This window comes from Pan paniscus, chromosome 10, assembly GCF_029289425.2.
Source record: "Pan paniscus chromosome 10, NHGRI_mPanPan1-v2.0_pri, whole genome shotgun sequence".
Taxonomy (NCBI): domain Eukaryota; kingdom Metazoa; phylum Chordata; class Mammalia; order Primates; family Hominidae; genus Pan; species Pan paniscus.
This window is the reverse complement of record NC_073259.2, coordinates 16,277,302-16,288,964: the sequence shown is the minus strand read 5'-3', so window position 1 is coordinate 16,288,964 and position 11,663 is coordinate 16,277,302. Positions and strand designations below refer to the sequence as shown.

Sequence of the window (11,663 nt, the reverse complement as noted above, 5' to 3'; positions counted from 1 at the left end):
TCATTTGTCAAAAAGACTCTTTATGCCCTAATGAATTTTTACACACTTGTCAAAATCAATTAGTCATAGATATATGGGTTTATTTCAAGACTCTCAATTCCATTACATTGATCTATATGTCTGTCCTTATGCCAATAAAACACAGTCTTGATTACCATAGCTTTGTAGTAAGTTTTATACTTGATCTTAGCCAGAAGGCTGAGAAGTAATGTAGTGAATTTTTAAAATATTAAGTGTGAGCCTTCCAAATTTGTTCTCCATTTTTAAGATTGTTTTGGAAATTCAAGGTTTCTTGTAATTTCTTATGGATTTGAGGATCAATTTTTCTGTTTCTGAATAAAAAAGTCTGTGAGAATTTTTAATAAGGATTTGAATGAATCTGTAGATTTCTTTGGCACCTCCTCTTTGTGTCTGTAGAGCAAAAGCAGATGAAAAATTAGGAGTATCTGACTTGAGGGTCCCAAGAGCCATATCTGAGGACAGGATGTAGTGAGGGGTCTTGGATGGAGAAGAGGCATAGTACCTCCCACCTGCCCTAAAGGACATGGAATTCCATGATGCCACTCTTTCCTGCCTCTGGGTCCCTGTAGTCTTAGAGCCAGAGCCCACAGAGCTGGGGGTGGTGGCATTGGGGCAGATCTGGATGCAGCCCAAGGTACAGCCAGGAGTGATTATGACTCCTAGAGAAGCTCCTAAGGTGGGGAACAGGATATGTCAAGGTGCAAAATTTCTCAGCATGTCATTAAAGGTTTTTGGTTGCAACAGAAATGAATGTAAGCAGGAAAGGAGGAAGGAGTTTTATAGTTAGGATGTTGAGCCATCTGTCCTAAAGTTAAGAGGAGTCCAATCATCTTTAGAAAGAGTCAGGACTCAGTCATGACTGAGATAGCCCCAAGGACCTCAGACATGGGAAGGAGTGGGTGTTCTTTCTAGCTTATGCGGCCAATGTGACTCAGTTTCCACAACTGCCATTCTCTGTGTTTCCAAGGTCAAAATTCCAAATTCCTCACAGAGACTTATTTATTTATTCATTTGTTCATTAAATATTCATGTAGCCCCTACTGTGTGGTAGGCAGAATTCTAGACACTAAAGATACAGCACTGATCCAAGGAGACAAAAATACCTATTTTACATCTTACATTGCAGTGGGCACAGAATAAGATTGGCTCCACTTGGGTTAGGTATCCACCCCTAATTCAATCAGCGGTGGCTAGATGGAGTTCCTGAGCCAAAAGGCTTCTCCCAATGGGTTCTACTACAATGAACAATCGTTGTTTAAGACACACATGGATTCTTGATTGTCAATTCAGAAAGCAGACAGTGGGCTTTAAAATAACAAGGCATAGTTGAGTTCATTCAGTCACCTTGACAGCAACCATTTTTTCTAGGAGACTGGATGTTCTCAAGGAGCAGCCTGTCCATCTTGCATCCCCCAGATTCTCCGGATTCTCCATTTCCAAGCAGAAGAAGCAGGACTGGAACACCCTTCCATATCATCAGCTTTCTCCTCGCACCAGACCTTACTCGCCAGGGCCTGGGACTGTGGGTTGGACTTCTCCCTCTTTTGCTATCTTCAGCTCCTGATCTGGCTAGCATCTTCTGTGAATAGGGACAAGCCTTGCTTCTTCTGCTATCTTCCATGGAAGAAGCCAGCCCAGTGCTCAGGGAAGCCTTAATGAGGCATACAGGGGAAAATATATATATATAATAAAAATATTAAGTGTGAGTTTTCCAACTTTGTTCTCCTTTTTAAAGATTGTTTTGGGTATTCGGATTCCCTTGTAATTTCACCTGAATTTGAGGATTAGTTTTCCTCTTTCTGAAATGAAGTCTGTAGAAATTTTTGATAGGAATTTTAATGAATCTTTAGATTGCTTTGGGTAGTATTGATATCTTAACAGTATCAAGTCATCTTATCCATGAACATGGGATGTCTTTCCACTTACTTGTGTCTTCCTTAATGTCTTTCAGCAATGTTTCATCAATTTTTGTATAAGTATTTTGCTTCTTTGGTGAAATTTATTCCTAGTTATTTCATTATTTTGGAATTGTTTTCTTAATTTACCTTTTATATTCACTGTTCAGATTGCTGGTGTGTAGAAACACAGCAGAGTTTTATGTGTTGATCTTCTACCTACAACTGGAGTTTTAAGATTTTTATTGTATACAGATGTTCTTTTCTTAATTTTTAAAAAATTTTTTGACATCCTAAGCCTTACAAAATTTCTTATAAACTTTACTCCACATATGTCATATAGGTATCTCCTCGCCCCATTATAGTTTTTGTTAATGTATCCTCCAAAATGTTGAAAAAAGTTCTATGTTTAGTAAATGTCTGAAACCTATATATCTGAGAATATTTTTACTTAACCTGAACATTTAGATGTGTTGTCAAATATAAATAAATAACTTATTGTGTTTAAGTTGAAATGCTGTTAAAATCATTTTATTTATGCCATTGCAGAGAGAAACAAAATAGTCACCTGTCCATTAATATTATGAGATGCACTGGGCATTAATATTGAATAAAGAAAAGAACTACATATGAAGGAAAAAAACAACTAAGTCCATTTAAGTTTGTTTACATTTTCAGTGAGTAATGGAAAACAAATTGTTAAACCATAACTATTATGTTGCCATATTTTATGATTTCATGTGACTGGCATTGTCTTACTCCATTTTGCTGCTATAAAAAGTATCTGAGATAAAGTAGTTTATAAATAACAGAAATTTATTTTTTCATAGTGCTGAAGGCTAGAAAGTCCAAGACTAAGGCAGTGGCAGGTTTGGTGTCTGGTGAGGGCCTCGTCACTGCTTCCAACATGGAACCTTGAATGCTGTATCTTTTCATGGCAGAAGAGGGGAAAGGTTAAAAGACCTATTTAGTTCCCTTCAGGCCTTTTAATCCCATCATAATGGCAAACCCATCATAATCATCTCCTAAAAGGCCCCACCTCTTAATATTGTTGCATTAGGGATTACATTTCCACATGAATTTTGAAGAGAATACAAACATTCAAACTATGGCAATCATAAAATGTGAAATTTGGCCAAATATTATGGATAGGAAATTGTAATTAAGACACATTAATAAAGGCTCTATAGCAAAACAACTAGATAAGAGAATCGTGATTTATTGAATGGAATGCCAAAAAATTCAATAATAATAGTACCTAAAATTTTTTGAGTATATATGGTAAGAACTATTCTAAGTATTTTAAATGCAAGACTTTATTTAAGTATAATATTTCTATGAGATAGATAGCACTATGATCAATGTTTTACACTTTGGAGAAAGAAAAGATTCAGCACAATTTAAATCACACAATCATTAAAACTGAGAATGAGCTTCAACTCCAGCTGTCTGGCACCAGAGCTGAAGCTCTTAACTGTTATATATATTTCAAGCCTTGTCCAAATTTTGTTATTTAGCAAATAAATTATTTGTCTCCATGGATCCCAGATATTCTATTTCTTCACCATTTTTATACAAATAGACAAGACTATTCCCAATATGCTATTATAATAAAGTGTTTTATGCTTGAATTATTGCCTCTATATAGTTATCCATTAATTAAGACTGTTCCTCTTCTTAAAGAGACATGCATATTTCTCATTCATGTTATCCCTTCTCAACAGGGGTCTTTATATTGCTCTGTTTTCATGAGGCTCACATGTACCCCCATACATCTGTACAACTATTATATGTCCATAATTAAATTTTTAAAAATGAAAAATACAACAAACAAGATTACTGAATGAACTTTTTTAAAAAATAGAAGATTATTTCATCCAACAAAAAGATAGGGGAACTTTAGCAAAAGGAATGGTGGTGAAATTTAGTATATTTGACTACTTAATTTCAGGTAGAAAGCAAAAATCAAGGAAGGAAGACTGGCTTATGATTGTGACAAGGAAAGGTAATATTTTGTATAGAGTGATGACAGGAGATAATGAACTGCTGTATGTCTTGTGAGGAATTAGACGGAGAATAATCTGGCCAGGCACAGTGGCTCACACTTGTAATCTTAACATTTTGGGAGGCCAAGGCAGGAGGATCACTAGAGGCCAGGAGTTCAAGAACAGCCTAAGCAACACAGTGAAACTTTGTCTCAAAAAAAAAAAAAAAAAAAAAGGGAAAAGGAAAGAGAGTAATCTGAAAGTTACGAGAGGGAAAGAAAAACACCCATCCCAGCCTTAGACCCACTTCTATGAGGGTGTGAGAGAGAAAACAGCTGCCACAGGATTTAATTGTAGAGTATTAAAATGAAAAGATCCATGGACATGAGTGATGAATGAACTGGGAGGGGCACCAAATTATATACTTATTTTTATTAATCCTTAGCTTAAGTCTAGTATTTCTTCTGTCTTGAATGTAAGTAACAAGCACATACCATACCAGCAGTATCTGTAATTTTTTCACTTCAGGAAGCCAAAAATTTTTGTTGTTACAGGTACCTCCTATTGTCATTTACTTTCACCACTGGTCTTTATCTGCCAGATATTTTTGTTATGTCAATTAAAAAGCACATAAATTCCTATATTATATTAACAATATATTTCATACTGCAAGAAAAAGGCATATATATATGGATTCCTTATACATTTCAAATATTTTTATTTCATGCACTTAAAAACATTATTCTGAAATTATAGCTTGCACCAGACTGGCAAAGTAGTCCATTGAACAAAAAAGTTCCAGAAGCTCGAGTTCAAATGAAGAAAATAAAGTGAACTGTTAGAGAAACAAATGAGAATATATGGCTTCTGCTAATGGTTTACTAGGGATCCCAATGGATATAGTGAAGAGTTTAGAATGGGGTAGGAGATAAAGTCTGCAACTATTCAAAATATAAGTTGTCAGAAAATAGGACAGTATCGCAGTATCCTGTTCTTGATTTATAAATCTGAAGAGTATAGTCATTTCTCTTGATCAGTAATAATCAGTGGCATAACTCAAGGACAAATGCCTGTAAAAGATGTAAGGTTCTAAAGAATGGTAAAAAGTATTTAAACAAAGGAAAGAAAATGAAATTTTAGAAATATCTGCCTAAGTAGGTTTGTGTTTGCTCACTTCTCATAGAAAGACATACAGGAAATGATGTCATAAGTTTCCCAGTATTTCATCTGTTTTCTAGTAGAGACAGAAATAATCAATAAACATTCTAGATTAAAGTGTTTCTGCAATGAAAATAGATGTTAAAGTCTGTCAGCTAGGATCCCTCTTTAACTTCTCAATGCTAAGATAAAATCCAAAGGGCAAATAACACATAAACTCACACACACACACAATACACACACAAAAAACATATTCAGTGGTGTCAAATAAATTGAGATCATTTGGGTTTTATTTATAGCAAGGAAAGATAAAAGAGGGTGGCATTTTAGTAAGTATAGGCCTTTAGGTAACTCTGGTCATATCCTATAGCATATTTTCATTTACATTTGAATATAGGCATAATAACTTTCTTAAATTGATCAGTATTCCACACGGCTAAGGAAAAGAAGTGAGGTGGGGGAAAGACCATGATTCAGAAGGCAAGCTTGGATTCTATATCTGGATTTACCAGGAAATTTTAATATGTCAGTTATTAATCACCCACCTACGTGATATATTTTCATCTTCATCTTTTCTGGACATTACAAATTGATTCCAGAGTAGTTCCATTTCCAAATAATAACCTTGAACCTACTTTATTCCCCTCCGCAAAATTTTATCATTCAAAAAGTTTAATTAAAATAATGAAATATTGCATTCCCTGAGATGTGAACATGGTGCGACCTTGTCTGTCAGTTGCATGCAAATCAATTTCTTTACTCTAGTGAAGTCCTTCTCAGAATATTACCTGTTTTATGGCTTTGGTCATGACAAGCACAGTGTGTATTTTTGAGTTGTATAATCTGATATTTCTTCAGAAACAAAATTCACAGAGAAGCATGAAAGAAACCCCAAATTTCACTGAATAGAATAACAATAGCCATTTACTTTCTCATAAAAATCTGCAAGATTAATTTTTATCTCTTTATTTTGTCTAAAACCCTGAACATATGACACATTATCTCATTAAATACTTCGTATTGTTGTGTTTGTTTGATAAGCAATATTTAATATTGCCTTAAAATTTAATATTAGTTTCAAAATAAAATTTCTGGGAACTGTGTATTGCTGTGTGCCTTTTTCTATTATTTCAAATATGTTCTACTATGCCCAATGACATGTTTCAATATGTCCCAATGAAACAGTGTGTTTCCAATGTGTGTATAATTAGCATACTAATATTTATAATACACCTGCTGCCAAAAAATAGAGCTAAGAAAATTCAGAGCATGTATTCTTATTACTCAGTTCAGACTGAAGAGTCTTGTATATCTATCAGGCTTTTTAGTTCCAAAAATATCACTTTCTTGCTCTTTGTTCTCCTCACTGTTCAGGCTGATCTGTTTCCATTCTAAAGATAAGTGACCAGTATTTTGACTATTTTTTCTATGTATGGAAGCTACATTCAGGTACAAAGCAAGAACACTCTAAGAAACCCTAACATCTAAACCAGAATTTTCTGTGTCCCATTTGCTGACAACACTACAATGTCATGTTTATTTCCCTCATTGTATCTTCAGTTGAGAAGACAAACACTGCAGAGCTTTTTGAGGATATTGGGAATTACCTAAATAATGTATTTCTCAATGCCCTAGTGAATGGAGTGTCCTTTTGGCCCTCTTAAGTCATATAATGGGGAGAAGGTGAAGTTCGCATATGATAAATTCACCTTAATACTCCTATCTTCCTACACCTTTAGATTCTTTCCTCTACATTCCACCAGTTATGCCATTTAAGCCTCATTTAATGTTAATAATAATTTGTTTAAAGCTTTAGTCAACCAAGCAAGCAAACTGGCCACACAAGCTAACACATCAAACCTAGAATCTGTAATAGCAATAACTATGTCAATATACTAACAAGGATGGATAGTCATCCAGCAAATTAAATTCTAGCCATATTTTCCAAGTAATTGATACCTTCTTGAAGTTCCTGGTCAACAGCTCAGATTGATAAATCCAAAATATACAGAGCTTAAAATAAGAAAGATTGTGCAAATTTAAGAAATCAGATCCATTCCCATTTGCATCCTAGAGGCTTTCAGTCATCACTGCACCAAAGGAAATTACTGGCCCCAATCATTGAAGTCTTTAGGCAGCTCTAGCCCAGAGCAGGACTGGCTATCTTCTCCATCTGCATCACAGCTAACAAAAAGGAGAGATAAAGACAACTATATCATGGTCTAAGAGGCAGGCAGATACATTGTTCTTCACTGGTCAGCTGAAAGTCAATTCATCATCAGTGATATTCAAAAATCACAAGTCTCTGCTGGCATGCCAAGTGCAATAGAGGCAATATATATTATTTTAATTGCTGGTGAATTGACCATAGGGATTTGGGGAAATGGATTCATTGTACTAGTTAACTGCATTGACTGGCTCAAAAGAAGAGATATTTCCTTGATTGACATCATCCTGATCAGCTTGGCCATCTCCAGAATCTGTCTGCTGTGTGTAATATCATTAGATGGCTTCTTTATGCTGCTCTTTCCAGGTACATATGGCAATAGCGTGCTAGTAAGCATTGTGAATGTTGTCTGGACATTTGCCAATAATTCAAGTCTCTGGTTTACTTCTTGCCTCAGTATCTTCTATTTACTCAAGATAGCCAATATATCGCACCCATTTTTCTTCTGGCTGAAGCTAAAGATCAACAAGGTCATGCTTGCGATTCTTCTGGGGTCCTTTCTTATCTCCTTAATTATAGTGTTCCAAAGAATGATGATATGTGGTATCACCTTTTCAAAGTCAGTCATGAAGAAAACATTACTTGGGAATTCAAAGTGAGTAAAATTCCAGGTACTTTCAAACAGTTAACCCTGAACCTGGGGGGGAGGGTTCCCTTTATCCTTTGCCTGATCTCATTTTTCTTGTTACTTTTCTCCCTAGTTAGACACTCCAAGCAGATTCAACTGCATGCTACAGGGTTCAGAGACCCCAGTACAGAGGCCCACATGAGGGCCATAAAGGCAGTGATCATCTTTCTGCTCCTCCTCATCGTGTACTACCCAGTCTTTCTTGTTATGACCTCTAGCGCTCTGATTCCTCAGGGAAAATTAGTGTTGATGATTGGTGACATAGTAACTGTCATTTTCCCATCAAGCCATTCATTCATTCTAATCATGGGAAACAGCAAGTTGAGGGAAGCTTTTCTGAAGATGTTAAGATTTGTGAAGGGTTTCCTTAGAAGAAGAAAGCCTTTTGTTCCATAGAGACCCCTAAAGAGTATCCTGACTACAAGGATGAAAGAAATCAACAAAAGGCATTCTCCCTTCTCTTGTTTGCATTCATTTTCTCTTATATGCTATTGGAAGTCATTAATATCTGTCATGATTCTGAAGATTTGTTTTGTGTTCCTTCACATTTTTGTCTTGTTTAATTGATAATCTAATGTTATCATTGCACCGTATATTCTTTGTCGTTGCAGAAAAAAAATGCATCTAAATCCCACACTAACATTTCATCATTTTATGTCATTGACTAAATACAAAGAGGTTCTACTTCTTTTCTGACAAATACTGGCAAAGGCCTTGAACTCAATGAGTAGAAGAATGTCAGGCAAACAGGCTTTGGGGAAAAGATTTTAGAACTCATCAACCCTTGCTATAAAATCAATCATGCAAAACAACTCTCTACTTTGAAATGAAGGCCGGTCCTTATCTTCACCGCCCTTTCCTCTCCATTTCTGGAAGGGTTTGTCTTGATCAAGAAGGGAGAAAAACAATCTTTAATGAGATTCTATCTAAGATGATATATGATGTGGGAAAAGGAGTATAATCTCAAGAATGAAAGTTTGACAGAGAGAGGAGGCACAGTTATGTATAGCAGAACCACCTTGAGAAAGAAGGTTGAGGGTCCCAGTAGTCAGCGTGTTCATGAGTACTCTAGCTGGTGATGGCAATTTTAGAAGTCATTTCCCAAAGATTCCTTGGAATGTTCTCTCTAGCCTTCTAACTCAGAAATCTCTGACATATTTTTTTCCCTCTGCATCATTTTCTTTTCTATTTTGCTTCCAGCAGTAGTTTATAGATAACTAGGTTTCTTTAAGTTATTAAGTTTATGCTTTCCTGTTACACATTACACACATGTAAGAAATAGAAAAAATCCTGCATGTGTTGTATACATTGTAGAACTATTTAAATACAAGAAGCCCTAGGGTATTGTGATTTGTATTACCTACATTCAAATGTATTTTGGGCTAAGTTGTACTTTCCCTCACCCCAAAACAAATAAATCTAATTTAATAGTAGAATTAGTCCTATTCCTTGGAAATACTGGTATGTAAAAAAAAAATTATTATTATTATTTTGAGACAGAGTCTCACTGTATCGCCCAGGTTGGAGTGCAGTGGCGCGATCTTGGCTCACTGCAACCTCTGCCTCCCGGTTCAAATGATCCCCCTGCCTCAGTCTCCCAAGTAGTTACTTTTTTATGTGTTTGCCCTATCTAGAAATATGACTATAATATGCACTGTGAGATTACAAATCTTATAAAAGGAGTTGATTGGAACTAGAATAATGTAAAATTTAAATTTCCTTAATTTTAGATTACAATGCTTATTATACAAGAGACAGTGTTTCAGAAAATGAATTGTCTTCAAGGGTATTTCTCACATTAAAAAAAAACTAAAGATAACAAATCTTTACCTGGCATATTTCACTTCTAAGGAACAACTGAAAAGAAAGCAAATTCTTAGTAAATATTATCATGTGCCTGCCTAAAAAAAAGTCATTTCTAATTAGATTTGTATCATATCCTTCCCTAATTAGCCGTTTAAATGAAGACAAGAATTATTATCCTCTGACTAAATGTTAACTATCTACAATCTAATTGTACTAATTACTTCCAAAGTGAAAATTTGTTTGCATCTGGGAGAACTGATTTGTGGCTTATTTATAACTTACATGATGAAAATGAAGTTTTATTTACACAGTTGGGTTTTTATTAAACATTTATCTCTTTTTTTGTGACTCCCTATTCAAAACTCAATTTGAAGATCCAAATATAGAGCTACAGCAAGAAGCCTGTTGCAAATTCATGACATAAAATCTCTTTGAATTTGCATGGGAGCAATTTCAGCCAAACATTTCAGTTATCACTCACTAAAGGGTAATAATTATAATTTTTCCAGGCTATAAATAACTAGTCAAGCTGCTCATTGGTTGGTTTCATCTTCAGGAATGTAGAGACAATCCTATTTCAGAGGAGAGCTGAACACTTCCGGAATAATAACAACGTCGAAATAACAGCAGATGAAAACATTATTGCATGATTCGAAGAATTGATCTATCATTCTTTAACAGGTCACCTGTAAATTAGCTCATCTACAGTGATATTTGAAATCAGATTGTTCTCTCTACAAACATGTTCAGTCCTGCAGATAACATCTTTATAATCCTAATAACTGGAGAATTCATACTAGGAATATTGGGGAATGGATACATTGCACTAGTCAACTGGATTGACTGGATTAAGAAGAAAAAGATTTCCACAGTTGACTACATCCTTACCAATTTAGTTATCGCCAGAATTTGTTTGATCAGTGTAATGGTTGTAAATGGCATTGTCATAGTACTGAACCCAGATGTTTATACAAAAAATAAACAACAGATAGTCATTTTTACCTTCTGGACATTTGCCAACTACTTAAATATGTGGATTACCACCTGCCTTAATGTCTTCTATTTTCTGAAGATAGCCAGTTCCTCTCATCCACTGTTTCTCTGGCTGAAGTGGAAAATTGATATGGTGGTGCACTGGATCCTGCTGGGATGCTTTGCCATTTCCTTGTTGGTCAGCCTTATAGCAGCAATAGTACTGAGTTGTGATTATAGGTTTCATGCAATTGCCAAACATAAAAGAAACATTACTGAAATGTTCCATGTGAGTAAAATACCATACTTTGAACCCTTGACTCTCTTTAACCTGTTTGCAATTGTCCCATTTATTGTGTCACTGATATCATTTTTCCTTTTAGTAAGATCTTTATGGAGACATACCAAGCAAATAAAACTCTATGCTACCGGCAGTAGAGACCCCAGCACAGAAGTTCATGTGAGAGCCATTAAAACTATGACTTCATTTATCTTCTTTTTTTTCCTATACTTTATTTCTTCTATTTTGATGACCTTTAGCTATCTTATGACAAAATACAAGTTAGCTGTGGAGTTTGGAGAGATTGCAGCAATTCTCTACCCCTTGGGTCACTCACTTATTTTAATTGTTTTAAATAATAAACTGAGGCAGATATTTGTCAGAATGCTGACATGTAGAAAAATTGCCTGTGTGATATGAAATCTTAGCTGTATAAATGGAATTTAAAACCAAATCTTCTCTAACAAAAAATATAATTTTCTTAATAGTCTATTCTCATTTTTCCCCAGTTATCTCATTTATTTTGGATGCATATCTTTAAATATTATTAGGACCTAGTAGCAAACTACTGAATACATCTTTTCTATCCCTTTACAACCCAGAAATGCTCATCTTTACACTCCCTTTCCTCGAAGAATTTCAGAGCTCATGCTTCTCTTCTTGTCTCCTCAACGCAAGTGTTAGGCATGTA

General features: G+C 35.1%; 2 protein-coding genes across 2 annotated transcripts; both read left to right on the top strand.

Moving 5' to 3' along the window:
- Positions 1 to 7,372: 7,372 nt before the first annotated feature.
- TAS2R9 (taste 2 receptor member 9) lies at positions 7,373 to 8,310 on the top strand. The gene is given in 2 exon segments (XM_014347092.3): positions 7,373 to 7,799; positions 7,802 to 8,310. Coding segments are annotated over 2 exon segments (936 nt in total).
- Positions 8,311 to 10,156: 1,846 nt separating this feature from the next.
- TAS2R8 (taste 2 receptor member 8) lies at positions 10,157 to 11,392 on the top strand. Its single transcript, XM_003829611.6, has one exon. It carries the CDS (start codon positions 10,463 to 10,465, stop codon positions 11,390 to 11,392), a length of 930 nt encoding a protein of 309 aa, XP_003829659.2. The 5' UTR covers positions 10,157 to 10,462.
- Positions 11,393 to 11,663: the final 271 nt, after the last annotated feature.